We start from the raw sequence: 17,876 nt of genomic DNA, 5'->3' as shown, positions 1-17,876 counted from the left end.
AATCACTTCAGCTAAAAATACCAGATGTTTACAGTACTGTTCCTGGATAATTGATACTTAATGGAGATGGAAGCCTCTTTGGCTGCTTTAAATGGTAAATTGGCCCACAGAGGACATATCAGCGCGTAATATTACCATGTCGGGCAAGGAACTCGGGTTCTATATATCTCACATGGCTAGCTGCTACAGTAGGTGGTCACGCGCAACAGGCAAGCATCCCCCATAGGCCAAAAAGGCCGAGAACAGCCATCAATGTCACGCCAAGAGCTGATATACCCTGTTAAAATACTCACATTGGGATAGATAACCTCAAGTCGAGGTTTCGTACCAAAGGAGGTTCCCTTGGTCCAATCAAAGCAACCGAATTCTACACATCAACCACAGAAGTGACGAAAGTTGTACTAATTGAATGGTACAAGAGAGGAAGTATCATAGAAAAAACCGCAGAGTGCAGACAGTGTGATCTCTCGCTAACATTTGCCGGGATTAGCAGACTAAGAACCCGGGATGGCATACATAGTCGGGGTAAACCAGGGCAGAGATATAGCCCCGCGATCTGCAGGTCCTCATATGTAAATATACCTTAGGCATGTATTTGGAACCTTCTGTGTTGTTCAAAATGCGGGGCGGTTAACGAAATAAAAGGTGAGGGGTTATCCCCCATTGCATCTCTGTTTGTGTCCCTTCCCCCAACACCCTCAATCATACCAATCACCCCAAACCAACATGGCAATTTCCAATAACATCCCGCCATCGCATGAGCGAGTTGTGTCGGGTTCCTGCAACATCGAACTCGGCCAATTCCCCAAGACCATGTCGTCTGAGTCGGATGTTGCATTAGACCCGAACGCTATTGCGGACAAAATAATCAACCAGCTAAACACGGGTCTCGCATCCAGAGACAAGGCAGCAGTCGCATCACTATTTCTCGAGAATTGCTACTGGCGTGACCATCTGTGTTATTCGTGGGACTTCCGCACCCTCGAGGGGAGTCAAGCTATCTCCGCCTTTGTCACCGAGATAGCACCTAGCAAAATCGAAATCGACCGATCAGTTGACTTTAAGTCCCCACACAAGGCTCCAATTGATGCCTTCGGTGAAGTTTTTGGAATTGAATTCTACATCAAGGTCACCACCGAGAATGGACAGGGCAATGGTATCATGCGACTGGCAGAAGATGATGGCCAATGGTACATTTTCACCGTCTTCACTTCCATGGTCGAGATAAAGGGCCACGAAGAGAACAAGGAGAGGCCGTTTGGCGTTCGACATGGCGAGCAGCAAGGTCGGAAGAACTGGAAAGATCGGCGTATTGATGAGATTAACTTCGAGGACAAGGATCCGGCAGTATTGATAGTTGGTATGTGTCGATGATCCGTTTCCCTCTAGAAGCATGAAATCTAACTTGACGAATCAAGGTGCTGGCCAGGGTGGCTTGACTGCTGCAGCACGTCTCAAGATGCTCGAGGTCGACACCCTCGTCATCGACCGAGAAGAGAAGATCGGAGACAACTGGCGTCAGCGATACCACCAGCTTGTTCTCCATGACCCGGTGTGGTACGACCACATGCCCTACTTACCCTTCCCGCCCGACTGGCCCATCTACACACCAAAGGACAAACTGGCGGATTTCTTCGAAACCTACGTGAAGTTCCGAGAGCTCAATGTTTGGATGCAAACCGAGATGAAATCGTCATCCTGGGATGACGACAAGAAGCAATGGACGGTTGTTCTCGAGCGCAAGACAGAAAACGGAACTGAGACGCGCACCTTGCACCCACGCCACGTTATTCAAGCTACCGGCCACTCTGGTAAGAAAAACATGCCCAGCTTCGAAGGAATGGAGGATTTCAAGGGAGATCGCCTGTGCCACAGCTCGGAGCATCCTGGCGCGAACCCCGAGTCAAAGGGGAAAAAGGCCATTGTCGTTGGATCGTGTAACTCGGCAAATGATATCGCGCAGGACTTCGTCGAGAAAGGGTACGACGTGACTATGGTGCAGCGAAGCTCTACCTGCGTGGTATCATCCGATTCTACCTTGAGTATTGCCTTCAAGGGGCTCTATGATGGGACCGGTCCGCCAACCGAAGACGCCGATCTTTATCTGACGAGTGTCCCATTGCGCCTGCTCAAAGCGCAACAAGTCAAAGTCACCAAACTCACCAACCAGAACGACGCAAAGACGATCGAAGGGCTGGAAAGGGCTGGTTTCAAGGTCGACAACGGACCAATGGATAGCGGTCTCTTGATGAAGTACTACCATCGCGGAGGCGGGTACTACATTGACGTCGGTGGAAGCCAGCTTATTATTGATGGGAAGGTCAAGGTCAAGCATGGCCAGGAAATCAGCCAAGTTCTTCCCCATGGACTCCGGTTTGCGGATGGTTCAGAGCTTGAAGCCGATGAAATCGTGTTTGCCACTGGATATCAGAACATGAGAACCGAGACTCGTGTCATTTTCGGTGACAAGGTCGCTGACAGGGTTGGTGATATCTGGGGTCTTGATAAAGAGGGTGAAATGCGGACTATATGGCGGCGGAGTGGTCACCCTGGATTCTGGTTTATGGGAGGGAACCTCGCTCTTAGCAGGTACTACTCGCGTATGCTAGCATTGCAGATCAAAGCGCTGGAAGAGGGGTTGACTACTTGGTAGTTTCTGAGAAGTGGGGTTGCGCATGCATAACATTGGCAAGAAGACTACTTCTAGCTCATGTGTATCTATTTATGGCTGCAATCGGCCTGAGACAGCCAATCCAGTATAAGTACTACTAGCACCAGTGCTGTTCAAGATACATGTATACTTCCCCCCGGTAATTAACAATCAACCCAACCACCCTTCTTGAGAAGCCACCGAGACACCCAAAGTCAACACAAGAGTGTACAACCAAGTCTCGAAATCCGCCGAGCCCCCAGAAACCGGCTCCGTCAATACCAAACAAGTCCGAAGATGATCCAAGATCGAACTCTTCCTCACAAGAATCTCAATCCCGCCCCGAGTCATCGTAGCAATGCGACTCTTCCGACGAATCTTGCGATCAATCGCCATAAGAACAAACTGTTCATTATCCGGAGACCCAGATGCCGCATTCCCATTTGCAGCGAGTGTCCGTTTCTCCCACTGCATAATCATCCGACACTGCTCGGTGCCGGTCGTATTGTCTTCTTTTTTAATAACGAATCTGTAACAAGTGCCTTTCTCAGGTCCTGCCGAGCTGGCGCTGGCTTGCCAGATGCATTTCGTGTCGCGGAAGTGAATTGATGATGGGATGTCGCTGCTTGACTGGCACATTGCAGCGACAGTATCCTTTTCTTGGGTATCGTTTGAGTGTGGATCTTGCTCTTGGGGATGGTCTTGTTCATCTGGCTGTTTATTGGTGATATATGGTTCATTGAGGGTTGCGTAGATATCCCTCGTGCCGAGCTTGGGGCGTTGTGGGAAACTTCTTGTCAATTTTGATTTGCGAAGTGGTGGCTGCCATATCTCTAATACTGGCACTGGTCGATGGTTTGGTTGTAGTTGTTGGATTTGGAGAAGTAGTTTGGGGCTGAGTCGAAGTAATTGACTTGATTTTGGGGGCGGCCGGGCTATTTGGAAGCTGGCCTGGATTCTGGTTTTGATGGGTTGAGATGATGGTCTGAGGATGAATTAGACATGATTCTCAGTGGAATAAAAGAATTTATACAAGCGATTCTTCCAGGAGTATTATTACATACCGTTCTTCGCTTGATGTGTCGCTATCATAGGTTCGAATAGTATCCGGAGAGTCCACGGCGAAGTCCATATTGCTTCAGATTTGAAGGTTATACAACACAGAAAAAAAAGATAGAAGGCTGACCGCTAGAAAGTGCTAAAGGGCTCTGTATAAATACATATAGCTTGTCAGCCTTGGCCGTGGCCCTACAAATAGCCGTATTCGTATCATCGTGCACGAGCCAGATGGGGTGGGTCCAGCGTATCTGGGAACTAGTACGAATACGGGGGGGTTTACTCCGTAAGGTCTGAGATTTGTCTGAAGAGGCACATATCCTCGTTGCCTGGGACATTTGACACATGGTACGGAGTATAAACCTGTCGCATACATATGTGCCGTGATTTGAAACCCTGAAGACTAGGCATCTACAATTCCTTTTCCAGGAGGCCATGGAACGGCCCCACTCCAAAGTAATATTCTTAAACATTCCAGGCCATCTTTATCCACTTCGTACTCCATACTCTATACGGACTACAAAGTCCGTACTCCGTACTCCGTACGTTGACCATACAACATAGGATTTCGTCGATCGACAGCCGTTTTGATGTTCGGGGGTTTTCCGACCCGTGCCCGTGTGCCCGACTGGGCAGGGCAAATCCACAGCCTCAACTTCTCAGAGCGACCATTCATAGCCACCCCATATGATGAAATCTCATCTCGAATGTAGATGTCCTCGCAAAACATGACTCAATTTCGTTTGAAAATGCTCTCAAGCTTGCCGAGTACAAAATACTCCTATAAAGGCCACCTGTAGCCCCAGAAGCGGTCAAGAGTTCCTCCGATTTGATTATATCAGCGGAAATCGGTGTCCAGGTGAGGTCAGGAAGGCCGGGTTATGCTATGCGTAGCACCTTTCCAAAAATGCAGACCCTAAGGGTCCTGCGATCGAAGACGTAGGAGTTTATTGCAAGATCAGTGAACCCAAGCCATGTCGTTGGGATGTTTCACGCTTCTTTGTTTACCGCAGGTCGTCGGTCATCATATCGTTTTCTCCATCCGTGATCCAGGCCCAAGACTCGCCCTGTCACTATGCCCTTCAATGTGAAGATCTGGATAACCACCCACATGAGTACGAGCAGCAGCAGAAGGGCAGTGGAAAACACATCGAAGGCAGGAGAATCCATAATCCTCCCAAATTCAACGGCTGCATTGGTAAAAGTACCCTAGAGAAATCGAACGATTGTTAGAACACCTCCCAAGAAAACCAGAGCAAATCAATATACGCACCCACGGGAAGACCACAGACCACACAGCCATGGTGAACCGTGACTGCTTCCAGCCCCCAGGTTGTGTGTGCAGAGTATAACAGATAGTCAGGATGGCAAAGAACCACCAAAAGACCCCATACCCCCAGACAAGAAGACCAGTGAAATGGCTGATAAAAGCAAAGGGACCAGCTGCCTCTGCAGTCAAAAGCTGACCACGATCATACGCCGCAAAGCTCCCGGCTTGAACAGCCTCGCCCAAAGCCTGGAGCGCGACCGAAGCCTGTCCGCAAGGACCGCACATAATCATATCCTGGTACACCGTGTCCGGTGACTGTGACGGACGACCGAAGTATTGATAGAGTATGATGGTTTCGAACGCAGCAACGAGGGCAAGGCCGGCCCCGACTTCCAGGTAGGAGATAATGATGCCGGGGACCTGGAGACGGGGGGCTGATACGCGCAAGACGACATATAACCCCGCCGCCCGCGGCAGAGGTCAACGCCGCAAGGAATGGCATCAACATATCTGCCTGCATGTGTCGTGTGCCCGACTGCTGCATCTTGAGGTGGATGAATGGGATCACCATACAGGCGACTATGGCCATGCCGGTGTTTACCCACCACATGATGTAAATGGCCAGCCCGGCTGTGTCGCCGTATTGGAGGACGGCCATCTCGAGGATGGAGGTGGAAGCGATGGAGATGCAGCAAAGACATGATGTTTCGGCGCTGTTGTTTCGCAGCTGGTGTAGGACGTGTCTTGGGTGTAGGAATGTGCGTATGAGATAGAGGATGAGGAATAAACCAAGCTGGACGATGGTGTAGATCCATACGATTGTGGCGAGCGTTGTTAGCCCGTTGAATTGGTATTTCAGTCGATAGAGTATCACGGCTATTATACCTGTTCCTTGGGGAACGATGAACCATACCGATGCGAAATTCCACAGGGCGCGAGATAGCGGACCCGCTGGTGGAGGGAGGTCGCCCTGATCTGTCATGTGTGGTTCTGTGGCATTCCCCTCATTGAGAGCGGGAGATCGATCTTACTATGCTTTTGATCAATCCGAGGGGACATGGAGGATCGGCGCAGCTTTGGTTTGTCTTGACGTCATCGGTCGAAGCTCGGGGTTGGGAGCTATCTGCAGATCACACAATTGCTTCATTTTGTAAAGATAAAGAAAAATTTCGTATTTGATTGGAGCAATACTGCAAATATCAGATACAGATAAAGCAAATTGACCGTAAGGTAATAATTTCAAAATGAGTTGCGCGCAGATCCAGGGCCACCCCATACCATAAAATCATAATTTCGAACGAGAAATTGTCCAAACCACCATGGCCGACCGAATAATACCCCGAAGCATATGCGTAGTCCCCTGAAACCAGGCGAACCCATTCACGCCTCAGTGCTTTTTCCCTGAGGACTTTCAACCCATATAACTCGCTGTAACCCCGTGTAACGCCAGTTGCTCATCGTGTAACATGTTCCAGCATCCATTTCGTGAGACTTTCGAAGGGAAAAGAAGAAGGGGAAGTTACGAACTCCCTGTGTCTTTTGTGTAGTTGGTGTCTTCGGTGTAAGTGGGGGGCCGATAGTAGCCCGGGTAGCCCGGCCCCGCTGGATCTAATCAGAGTCAGCGACATGTCAGGTCAAGAAATCAGCGAAACATACAACGCGACTCCAGATCTCTTCCACCCCAGGATATTTGCCTCAGATTGTTGAATCCCCGAGCTCGCACCTCGGCCATGTAGACCTTCTGATCGTAGCCCGGACTGAACGGGGTCTCTCCATCGGCGGGTTTGTAGTGTTTAAAGAGCGATGCTCCCAGTGCGGTTGCTGCGAGACAGGCGACAAGGACAATGACAATGATAGCTGCGTTGGAGAGGCCCATTGTGAATGGAATTAGAGAAAGAAAGTCTCGGACAGATCGGGGAATTGCAGTTGGTTTCGAATGCAGTTTGGATTGTAAGAGGTGGGTCAGTGCATGATGGAGGTGAGAGCCTCCACTGGGAACCGTAGATGCCTCGCGATGCTAGGGACTAGCACTGCGACTGATGAAACGAGATGAAGAGGGGGATTTGAAAGAAAGAAAAAGAAAACAAAGGAAAGAACAAAATAAACTTCAACGTCACAAGTGTCGATACCTCCGATTTGCAATCTGATGTGTTGTCTCTATACGTGACCATCCCATTGGCCATGTTTTCGACACAATTAATATTTGAGCACTACATCTGTATCCACCAATCATTACATTGCTGTGTGGCATTTGATTGAAAAAGCCCAAAAATAGCACTGACGTGGCTAATATGTTTAGTTAAAAGCTTGTCATCGACACTACATACTCTCTACTTTAATTGGTCAATTCCTGTACACAGCAATTTGAAGGAACAAGTCCAGTATAGGACAAGTAAATTGCAAGAGAAGTATAAACCAGAGAAGGAAGAAAAAAAAAGGCCTAACATCAAAGGAAAACAATGCAAGTGCTCCTGTAGGCAGCAGCCAAGGCGTGTAATATGGTTTCGCACCGTTGCCTCGGTACAATGTAGTAGGTACGTACATGTACATATGTATACATATTCTACATCCAATATGAGTTCCGATAATGTCGGTCAAAGAAGATAGCTTTTGCAATCTAGCTACCTAAGTAGGCATCGGTGTCTACGCTCCCGAGGGTCGAATAGAGACGCCAACTAATATTCTTCAAGTATAGATCGCCAGGACATAATGCTTGCCAGCAAATCAATGATCGTTCTTTATTTCCCTCTGTCGGCTATATCAAAATATCTCTTTGGCACAATACAGGGTTGGATGGGCGAGTTATGAGAGTCAGAAATAAACAGTCTTTACAGGATTTAAAAGCCCAGACTAGTTTCGTCCTCTTATCAGTCCTGTGTGATGCCTCCTACATAAAATATGAAGTACGTTAGATTCGAACAAAATAAGCGTCGTTTCGACTTGGAAGCTTCTAGTTTTATTCATGTCACAACTATAGGGCCAGGCAAAAGGCTTCAAAAATAAATGTGAGTAATGCTCAGTCACGTACTCGCCGAAGAAAAGGACCATCCACTATCTGGAAAAAATCAGCTGCTGAGAGTTAGCCAAGCAAATCAGGGTAAGTTCTCAGACATCCTCAATATCGAACCGAATGTTGAGTCCAGCCAAGCCAGTATGGAATGTCACGATCCGCGGAATCCGTTTGACCCCCTGACCATATGCACACAAGACAAAGGCAGCAACAACTTTACCAATTGGAGTACCAAGGATACCGCAGAACTCCGGCGAAGGAGACTCCCAAGTTTGCGGCTCCTTAGGTGGAAACCCAAGCCCCCGGGACCCGTAAATATCCTCTCGAATAAAGGGCCTGGTTTCCGCTTGAATGATCATAGTAACAATAACACACTTTAGGCTTTCCAAGGGATAATGCGACCCATAGAGAGCCTTGGTAAACTCGGACATGTGAAAGTTCGCGGGATCCTGTGCTCTCTTCATGTTATCTATGAATATGACGCCTGGTCCGATTCGCCCCATCCAGTATGTATGCTCGCCTCTGATTTTAAGAACTGATTGGTCCAGATACCCAATTTGTCCGCTTGCTGGGTCGTCAAGAGTTAGGCCAAAAGTATCGACCCAGGCTTCCCATTCCAGTGTAAGGGGCTCCGGTTTGGAAACGACATGCCAGAGCGTAGGATCGAGGCCTGCCACAGTAAGTGTGGTTCTGGGAATATAACATCCGGGCTCATCGGCAGACTCCATCCATCGTCGAAAGGTCTCGCCCAATGGCTCAAACTCGGGGTACTTGGCGGGCATTGCGATGAAGCTCCCTCTAAGCACACCAAACCAATTGAGATCACGGGATGTTAGGCGCTTACCGTAACTCAAGCTTCTTGAGATCCTGTTGGTACCCCAGTAAAACAACTGTGCATCGAATATGCTTATATAGTTTTAGCCAGTTGATCTTAGGAACAAAGAGAAACAAAGGGCATAATCAATACCATTGTGCGGAATAACGCATAATCAAGGCCAAGAGGCTTAGGGAACTGACGAAGAACAAAGAATAAAGGAGTCAAAGAACCATCCGACCTGCCCTGCAAGGATGGAACGAGGTCTGAGGGCACAAAATCATTATGACAAGCCACAGGCCGTATCAAATTCACATATAGTCATCTTCGTCCATGTCTTTACCACGCCCACCAGTGTGTATAACCACACAGTATTCATATAATCCCAATAATCTTTCGTCCTTATTGGTTTGTTCACTGTTGCCTTTTCTCAATGCCGAAATCCTGGCTTCAAGGCACATCCGCCGTCCAGTCTTCGCGGAACGGGGGCCTGGTTGGCCAGTTGTCGGGTGATAGCCGCGGTCGTGTTGTTTCAGCAAACATCTATGGATATTTGTGATGTACTTATATTCAATTTAAATAGGTGATTGGAAGCGTTTAACCTGTAAATAGTAGTAGCCAGTCATTCAAGACGGTTGGCGGTTTTGCTTAGCATGGTGATGGTGCGTGGAGGCTTTATTCTTGCCTTGCTTCTCTGAGATGTGTAGGAAGGCCTTGTCTCGGTCGAGGTTGTAGACATCTTTGTGTGCTGCTGGTGTTTTCATCCGGGATATGCTGACTGCATGTGCTGTCGTTTTGATATGGCGAGCTGCACATTGTACAGTATTTCCGCGAGCCTAGCAATTCGACTTGTGGGTCGTCTCAGCCTAAGAGCTCGTCAGTCTCTCAGGTCGTATCTCCAACCATATCAGCATGTGCTTGCCTGATATAGGTCCGAGAACCCAGGGGGCTCTTCCAGTACCAAGCAGAATTCTCGAAGGTTATTGTGATTCACTCGCTGAGGGCGCGACGGGGCTTTTCCAGGCCTGTAAACGATTGTGAGCACGACAGAAACAGACGACTGAGGCCGTCATCGTCACAGGGAATCGGGTCGTAAAGGTCTCGGGGACGTCCGTCGATTTGGAGATGGGGATAGATAAACTGGATAGTCGGCACGTTGCCGTGCTGACGGTTGACAAGAACTGCTTGGTTGACATGAGTGAGTTGTGCATCTCCCCAAAGAGCCTGGTGTTCACGTCTGGGGTGACATCGTCACTCGTGCGGAGACATCAATGCGATGGCCACATCGACAATGGAAAAGCTACCATTTCAGTATACTATCCACACAATGTGGTAAGGTAGTTCTCATCAGATCCAGCGAGTATGATGCCATCTAATATGAGAGATTAGACAGCCAAAGATCACAAGTGTCTTGGGTTGTCTAGGCATGAAGCGTAGGATCCGAGGACATTTCTCATGCCTGGCAATACATCGACTGCTAAGTGGTAGAGCCATACGACACACATCTAACCCCAAAGGCCTGACGTCTTGACTAGGCAGATTACAGATACATTTAGTGTATATAGCTATGTCCATAGAGACGCGAGTCTTATAAAAGGTATCTCCCTGCTGCTCTCTAGCGTGAGCGTTGGAGCACAAAATTGAGGCTATTCCCTGTTTGCAAGTTCGACGATCTACCAGGTAGATATCGAGTCTGCAGCTAATGGGCTTTTGGTCTGGAAATCAAGCTTAAGGCTGAATAGTCCTTTGGTCCCTTTTCGGTGGTAGCTCCTGCCATTTTAGATTGAAGCGTTCAATAGGCTCAATAGCAGGCCCCGGGTGACAATAGGCTGTCTCGTCACAGTCGCCCCTTCCTAAAATGGAAGTTCAATGGTCGAGACACATAACGCCTGCCCATTGTGTCCATCGTTCCTTCCATTTTTGCAGTACCCTCTGTTTAGGGGACCCAGGATTTCCTATAAATACCCCCCTCCCCTCACTTTTATCTTTCTTTCTTCTCTCTCTCTCTTCTCTTCTCAAGTTACCAACCCAGTTCTCACCAGCGCCATCTGCGCTGTGACATTTCTGCTCCCCCCACGTTCTCGGCCTCGCGGCATTTTTTCATTTTTATTTAAAAAAAAAAGTAAGTCTTGGGTCAAGTCCCCTTCTACCCTATACTCCTTCTGTCCCATACCCCTTCTATCCCAGTCCCTTTCTATTGACTCGTGTCGGCATACAATGCTAATGCCTTCGTCTCTTACCACAGAAAAAAAAATCAACATGTTGATCCCCTTCTTGGGAATCTTCCTGGGCATGACTCTCTGGAGTCAGTGGTTCCCCATCCCGGGTTTCACTGCTCCGGAGCAGTCGTTCATGCGGCGTCTGTCTGGTACGTTCCAGCTGACGATGGAGTCTTGGGCCTTCTGTGACCTGGTGAACGCTGCCGCCTCCAAGCGCGGTCATGCCTCCCAGGGCGAGCATCCTATATGGGAGTCGCCTCACGTTGGCCATGGGTATGCAAACTCGACGGATACGGTTTTTAGCCTTGGTACGGATGTCATCGTCCGGCACAGTCTGGCCGATGAGATGCCGCCCTGGTTTCTAACCCCGTTCCTGGTACCCATCTCGGTCTCGTCTTGGTCAAGTGACGGAGTGACATCTTCTGATCCCGAGGAATTTGCCGACATCCACCAGCTTCGGCCCAAGCCCGAGCAAGACTACTTCGCCACGTTGTTGTTGTTCCTTGGCGTTTGGTGTTTCCTCCAAGTCCTTTGGGACTTGATTGCTTACCAACGGCAATTGTGCTCCGGTCTTGGTACCTTGATTGAGTGGATTCTGAAGGTTCTTGAGGGCCAAGCCCAGATTGCACGTGTGCAATTTGTGGCCGAGGAGGATTCATCTTCGTTCGACGAGGAGATGGATCGTCTGATCGCGGGTCCAACGGAAACGGATGAAGAGATTCTTTCTTGGGTCATCGCTGCTGACAATTGTCCCGAATCTGTATCTCACGTGTCGGTTCTCTCCCAGTTTAGAGGTATCTGGGTCCACCGGATCACCGAAAACCTGGAAGATGAGCAGTCACCGGACCCAGTATCGGCATGCAATACCACCAACCCGGTTGACACAACGGATGACGCTCGCGCGAACTTGGTCTCGCGGCATCCTTGGAACTCGACTGATCTCTACGCCTCCGACCCTGACGATTCTCCGGCTCCGGCTGAGAGTCCGATTGGCAACGGTGCGGAAGATGAGCGTCCTGATTCCACCCCGGCGTACTTCAGCCGAAGAAACCGTCCGTCGCAAGCAAAGAGACGTCGCGACGCAAAGAAAGCACGACAGGAACGTAAGGAACTTCAACATTCCAATGTTTTGGCCTCTTACGCTTCCCGTGCTTCTCTTGCGATGTCTTCGACCTCGACGCCTTTGTCGGCTTTGGCTCCGGTCTTCGTTCCTGGTCGCTTGGCGGAGCAGGATGATTCGCAGAGTGGTCCTCCTTCTCCAACTCCCTTGTTCGCGAATGTGAACATTGATCCTCCTACGGACTGTGGTACGACTTCGCCTGATGACAGTGCCCCTCACCCTGCCCATCGCCGCCGCCGTCGTCGATAGTGTCATGCTTAGATGCTTCGGTGGAGGTGGGACATGTACCAGCAACTAAAGTGTCTGAGGGGGACAACCTTGAAGGAACTCCTCTCTTCGGAGGGTTGTTTAGGTCCTTCTCGGCTGTCCTGCAGCGCTCTTAGTCTGCTGGTACATGGTGTGCTGGGGCCGCGTCAAGTGTCCTCAGAAGCTTTTCGTATGTGGTTGGGTTGGAGATTGAGTTGACTGGCCAATATGCACCAAAAAAAAACCAGAAAAAGCAAAAACCAGAGAGAATTGAGAAACCCAGAAAACCAGAAAACCAGAAAACCAGAAAAGAGAGATATGCTTTCACTTTTCTCTCACTTCTCTCACTTCTCTCTCACCTTCACTTGAGGTGACTCTTGCGACTCCTGTCTCACGTCGCTTTGTTTTTGCTTTTGCTGTCTGGGCTTGAGATTTGCCATCTGATTTCGGTTCTTCGGCTCTCGACCACGGTCACGACAATCTCGGTTCTATCATCTTCTCGCAAAGGGTCTTCCGCCCTCGTCTGCATCGACAATCAAACGGACTGTCGCGCCATCTTGCTGTTCATGATGACTTCGGGAGAAGCTCAAATTAGACACACATCTTGATTGTCTTTTTCATTCTTCAATTCAATCCTACTGGGTTCACGATGCTCTGTGAACGCTATTCCATGTGCTGCAACGCAGCACCTTGGTGACGAGGTCCTGCCCGAGTACATTCATTCCTTCGACCATTTTTTTTTTGCAGGACGACAGTAACTAAACCTGCCTGTTCCATATTCCAACCACATGAACCACGGTCATTCGTTGCGCCAATCATTCAACCGACATGGGGACAGTGTCAGTTTTTCCAAACGGCCTCTGGGGGGGAGGAGCCGACTGGACAAACCACCACATTATCTGCATCGGTATCTACTATCTTCTATATCAGCAATCTCGGCACATCGTCATCTTGACGGTGGCTTGCGGGACGTTAATCAACCCTGCTTGTGCATGGACACCATTCGCCATCTTTTGCATCCATCACCTCAACAGGCTTTACTCGCAAGGCAAAAAAAAGGGAAAGCAAAAGAAAGAACACAGTGTCGAACGATCTCAAGCATCCTCATCCAAGCATCCTCTTTCAAGCATCCAAATTCGATCAACCGCATTCAAAAGAAAGAAAGAAAGACTTCCACTGAGCTTACGGGACGGCTTCAGTCGGACGCGAATTGAGAGGAAGAAAAGCAATTCTGCCTCAATTTATCATTACCACACATCTGCTGGTCAACTCAGATTAAGTTGCTCTCCGCTGGGCTGTGAGACCAGCCTTTGCTGGATCAAGAGCCCCATGACCATCAATCGGGCCTTCGACTTTGATCATGCTTCCACTCGAATTCAGGAATCAAGAGTCTATCACCAAACCAATTCCAATTTTATCATCTGATTTTCCTCCCAAAAGTTGTTGCACGTTACACACTGGAGGATGAACCATTATCAATGCTTTTGTGCTCTGTGCAATTTCGGAGCGACTTTCAAATTACAAAACTGCTTGCCAATATGCTTATCAGACCTGCCTTGCAGCTCCTTTTTCCTCTCTCCACAAGACTTTGACTAAGACTTTGTGTTGGATGAGCCCCCTGAAAACAATGGGCGTCTTTGCGTCTTCGCTCAATCTCATGTGTTCGTCAGTGTCAATCAAGACGTTTGTCCAAGGTCTCTGGATGAGCCTCTCCATGTCCGTCAATTTTCTTCGGCACCTTGCCCTTTCTTCAGGCCACAGGACAGAGAGACAATGCGACAACCCTCGGTCGACATATATTACCTCACCATTCGAGCTACATATAAAAAGCGGGTGACACTTCCGGGACATGGTACAAAGGGATATTAACATTGGGATGAACATGCATGCCATGATTCAGGTGTTGTGCGTTGTGTGGGTTCCTTGTGTCTTGTTTGTACAGACCCAGCATCCATTGAAACTGGCCGGGTCTTTTTTTTTTTGTTGTTATCGTGATACCCCACAAAGCGTTGTCTTCTTCTTGTTGATTTTTGACTGTCTTGCTTCACCGGTCAATTCAATAATATTGTACTGTTGTGATTGAAGGTTGCTCTTGTAAAAGGTCCTGTTCAAGAGGAGCTGTGCTCCAATGATAAGACTCGAAATGTAAAATAAGCGTGCAGTTGGGGGTTGATAGCTGATCAACTCAGCACGATTTCCCTTTGGATGCTCTCGCTATATAGAGGAGTGACAAGGCTATTACTACGACAATATTGAGCGGCAAGAGGGCCAACGTCGGGAAATAGTAAATTTTTCTAACCATATGAATTGTCTGAGAACTGCCCATCATAAAGATCGGTCAGTACATGGATTCATCATCCCCGCCGAGGCCTCGCTGTAGAAGCCTCGCCAATATCTCTATGCCGCAAAGTCCGGATGCACTCGGCTGAACAATAGGATAATAACTACACGATTTATCAGGACTGCAACCTCCTATGGGAACAAAGCTTTGTTTAATAAGGTGACAGTTATATAGATGGAGAACTGGACATATGATAGAAGAGTCTACATAACCTGGCACTTCCCCCTTCGCTTACGACCCCGCTCCTTAATAGTGTTATCGTTCCAATCCTGAATCCGCCGGCGCCATTCTTCGTTTGTTGGTGGGGGTAAGCTACTGGGTTCGGTCGAAACTCGCCTCTGGAAAGACCGCTGTCTCTGAGGTATCTCATGCTCATCATCTGCTGCAGTGCCCTGTCCCTCTTGATATGGCTGTGGGATATGGAGAAGGTTTGGCGATGACACAGAGTATGGGAAGTAGGCATCGCCAAGTGCATCACCTAGTGCCGACGCCCCCAAATATGGAAGTGGCATGGTGTTTTCGTGTGGTTGTAGTTGGGCTGGATACACAGCAAACGTAGGTGTGGTGGGTTGGGTCGCTGTAGGTGGACGCGAAGCAGATCGAGGCTGTTCTGGTGAGAGGCCGTTTGTGAACGAATCTTGGGGTACCAATTGATCTGGGTTAAAGTCTCTGCCAATGGAGCTTCCCCTACGCCTGGCGCTAGATATATTGCCTACTCTCTGTAAATTGACAGATTGTGGGCGTGGACGGGCTGCTTCCTGCGCAGCAGGAACGGTTTCTTCTCTCCCAAGGGGGAGGGAAGAATTGGCGGCATTGGCTGGCGGGAGAAGCAGTCGCTGTAGATGTTCTGGCAATGGGTCCACTGTCTCGCGTTTATAAGGAGGAGGCGGTGGCACCCAAGCGTCGGCGTCACTCTCATGGGGAATATGCCGAGGGTTGTGGGAACTGCGATACCGAGGGTCGTATCGCCCACGGGTTGACGCAGCCGCAGTGGCAGCTCGATGGAGGACTTCGCTGGAACGAGGCTGAGTATTGTCATATGGAAGGTCGACTATCTCGCCTCGAGCAGTCTCGCTGGGAGAGGTAGGAATTGCAAGACTGTTGCGGCGGAGGTGAAGTGGCAGAGCTCGAGCCTCTCGAGTAGTTGCTGAATGACTAAGGCCCGCGAAATTTGTAGCAGTATCGCCGCGGTGTAGTCGTGTTCGCCTTCTTTCAAGCTCAACTTCCGTGGCCAAAGAGGAGTCGGGCTCCATGAGAATCTTGGGCGCCGTTTCTCCGACTTCGATATCAAGCACAATGGATTCACCGTTCATAGTTGAGCGCTCAAAATCAAGGAGGAGGATGCGACCACCGTCCACTGGGATATCTTCTCCGCCGAAGTTCTGTGAGCGCACACCACCAGGCGCTACCGCGACGAGTCTCCGGCGTTTCGAATCTGAATGCACCCAATGAGCGGATGTGATTCCATGCATATCACTCACCCGCCGTCCCCGGATCAAGATCTTAGGTTGTTGAACGATCTTCTGAAGCTGTGCTAGATTGTCGCGAGGCGCACAGCCTCCATAATGATGACCACCACCAATCTCGGTACCAGTGATTTCACTAGCACCCAAACCAGGCATCCCATATATCCACAATTCTGAATCTTGGAACCCTAAAGCAGAAAGTTCTGCCGCATAATCCGTGGCGGGTCTCATGCTTGGCCGCATCTCCCGAGATTCATCAGTGAGGAATGGACTGGCAAAATAAACGATTCCCGCATTCTTGTTTAATTGAAGCGCCCTGAATGCCCCCAATTGTTGATCATATCCCATTACCCAGAGATCGTCAGCATCCTCGTGACCAGCAATAAGAGAGCCGTGAGTGATATGGCAATCAATTGTTTCAGGAAAGAGAATTTGAGTGGTCCACATTCGCATCTCGAGTTCTTCGGGCGAGGCGTCCGTTCCGGTCTCAGTATAGAAAGGAGGGGTGATGGTGACGATACCTTCATCTGCGAAGCCAAGAAGCATCGCTCCATCGGGTGAAAATGAAAGTGCATCAACGCGGGGACAACGCACCGCCCGGCGGTCGGTTGGCAACGCTTCTCGACCCACAGCGTATACCTCAATACTATCCTCAAAGGCTAAGGCTAACACGCTACCTGCTGGAGAGAATTTAATATCCCTTGGAGCATCATTCAGTGTGATAACTTGGATGTGCTTGGCTTCATCATCAGAGAGCTGGTAGATATGAACTCTATGCGTGGAAGACAAAACGGCAATGAGTGAGCCATCATCACGGAGTGTGGCTCCCAGTGGCCGCCTTCGAGTCATAAGCTCATGCTTGACGGCAACTGGGTCAGTGGCCACATCTAGTACAACGATGCGAGAAGAGGTGATGCAGAGAACCATTTGACCATTTCCAGAAAACGAGAATCGAAAAACCTCACCCTGTGGGAACGCCGTCGACGAGCTCATAGAACTTGAAATTAGTCGCACGAGAGTCTGCCGGGGCCGTAAAAATGCATCGAATGCGTTCTGTCTGACCTCCTTGACAAATTGGCGCTTGAGTTTAGTGAGGCTTTCTGTCTCAGAAATGAGCCCACGGGCCCAGGAAAATGATGAACAGCGTGACAATTGATACGCATATAATGCCTCGGAATCGGATGCATGCTTCCACCGTCGGTTTAGTAGAGATAGTGATGCAAATGTATTGGCATCGGAAGCATATAGGATGCTATTGACTCGGTAAGAATTGCGGTCAATGACTGACCGTAAGGCCACATGTCGGACGAACACAAGGTTGCGACTACCCGGTGAGATATTGACTTACTGCTCAATCACATTAAGTGGTAGCCGATCAAAACACGTCTTCAGGCTGGGCGACGCAGAGGAGCCCTGATGGACGAAAGTGTCCTCGGTGGGGGAAGTATCCTCCATGATCACCGCTTTGTACCTACATACAACGGATCAGGCACGCCGCGGGCATTGTTGCGAGGAATATGAACTTGTGGCTGTGCAGTTTCTCGCCCCATGAGGCAATGCGGGACACCCACGTCAATGAATCAACCCATGCCGATCGCCTGCATTGTCCACGCCAAGTCCGAAGATAAAAATAGAAAGAGCCTGAGGCCGAAAGTGATTATGTCAGCTTCACGTGGAGTGAGTC

The 17,876-nt window shown here is 49.3% G+C and overlaps 7 protein-coding genes across 7 annotated transcripts; 2 read left to right on the top strand and 5 right to left on the bottom strand.

Annotated features, from left to right (window-relative positions):
• Window positions 1-726: 726 nt before the first annotated feature.
• On the top strand, window positions 727-2,653 carry N7489_006499 (flavin-containing monooxygenase; the record flags this gene model as incomplete). The annotated part of the gene is made up of 2 exons (XM_056712249.1): window positions 727-1,360; window positions 1,419-2,653. The coding sequence occupies 2 exons, from the start codon at window positions 727-729 to the stop codon at window positions 2,651-2,653; spliced, it is 1,869 nt and encodes a 622-aa protein (XP_056565964.1).
• A 168-nt stretch (window positions 2,654-2,821) lies between these two features.
• N7489_006498 (uncharacterized protein) lies at window positions 2,822-3,782 on the bottom strand (the record flags this gene model as incomplete). Its single annotated transcript, XM_056712248.1, has 2 exons — window positions 2,822-3,635; window positions 3,715-3,782. 2 exons carry the CDS (start codon window positions 3,780-3,782, stop codon window positions 2,822-2,824), a joined length of 882 nt encoding a protein of 293 aa, XP_056565963.1.
• Window positions 3,783-4,696: 914 nt separating this feature from the next.
• On the bottom strand, window positions 4,697-5,958 carry N7489_006497 (putative malic acid transport protein; the record flags this gene model as incomplete). The annotated part of the gene is made up of 3 exons (XM_056712247.1): window positions 4,697-4,915; window positions 4,980-5,396; window positions 5,437-5,958. The coding sequence occupies 3 exons, from the start codon at window positions 5,956-5,958 to the stop codon at window positions 4,697-4,699; spliced, it is 1,158 nt and encodes a 385-aa protein (XP_056565962.1).
• A 537-nt stretch (window positions 5,959-6,495) lies between these two features.
• Window positions 6,496-6,852, bottom strand: N7489_006496 (uncharacterized protein; the record flags this gene model as incomplete). The annotated part of the gene is made up of 2 exons (XM_056712246.1): window positions 6,496-6,584; window positions 6,633-6,852. The coding sequence occupies 2 exons, from the start codon at window positions 6,850-6,852 to the stop codon at window positions 6,496-6,498; spliced, it is 309 nt and encodes a 102-aa protein (XP_056565961.1).
• A 1,229-nt stretch (window positions 6,853-8,081) lies between these two features.
• On the bottom strand, window positions 8,082-8,768 carry N7489_006495 (uncharacterized protein; the record flags this gene model as incomplete). The annotated part of the gene is made up of 1 exon (XM_056712245.1): window positions 8,082-8,768. The coding sequence occupies one exon, from the start codon at window positions 8,766-8,768 to the stop codon at window positions 8,082-8,084; it is 687 nt and encodes a 228-aa protein (XP_056565960.1).
• A 2,291-nt stretch (window positions 8,769-11,059) lies between these two features.
• On the top strand, window positions 11,060-12,388 carry N7489_006494 (uncharacterized protein; the record flags this gene model as incomplete). The annotated part of the gene is made up of 1 exon (XM_056712244.1): window positions 11,060-12,388. One exon carries the CDS (start codon window positions 11,060-11,062, stop codon window positions 12,386-12,388), a length of 1,329 nt encoding a protein of 442 aa, XP_056565959.1.
• Window positions 12,389-14,929: 2,541 nt separating this feature from the next.
• Window positions 14,930-17,647, bottom strand: N7489_006493 (F-box domain protein; the record flags this gene model as incomplete). The annotated part of the gene is made up of 2 exons (XM_056712243.1): window positions 14,930-17,444; window positions 17,541-17,647. The coding sequence occupies 2 exons, from the start codon at window positions 17,645-17,647 to the stop codon at window positions 14,930-14,932; spliced, it is 2,622 nt and encodes an 873-aa protein (XP_056565958.1).
• Between the last annotated feature and the right edge of the window lie 229 nt (window positions 17,648-17,876).

Source organism: Penicillium chrysogenum (assembly GCF_028827035.1).
Source record: "Penicillium chrysogenum strain IBT 35668 chromosome Unknown utg000004l_segment0_segment0, whole genome shotgun sequence".
In the NCBI taxonomy this organism is placed as follows: Eukaryota; Fungi; Ascomycota; class Eurotiomycetes; order Eurotiales; family Aspergillaceae; genus Penicillium; species Penicillium chrysogenum.
Note: the sequence above shows the minus strand (reverse complement) of the source record. Positions and strands in the feature narration are given on the sequence as shown.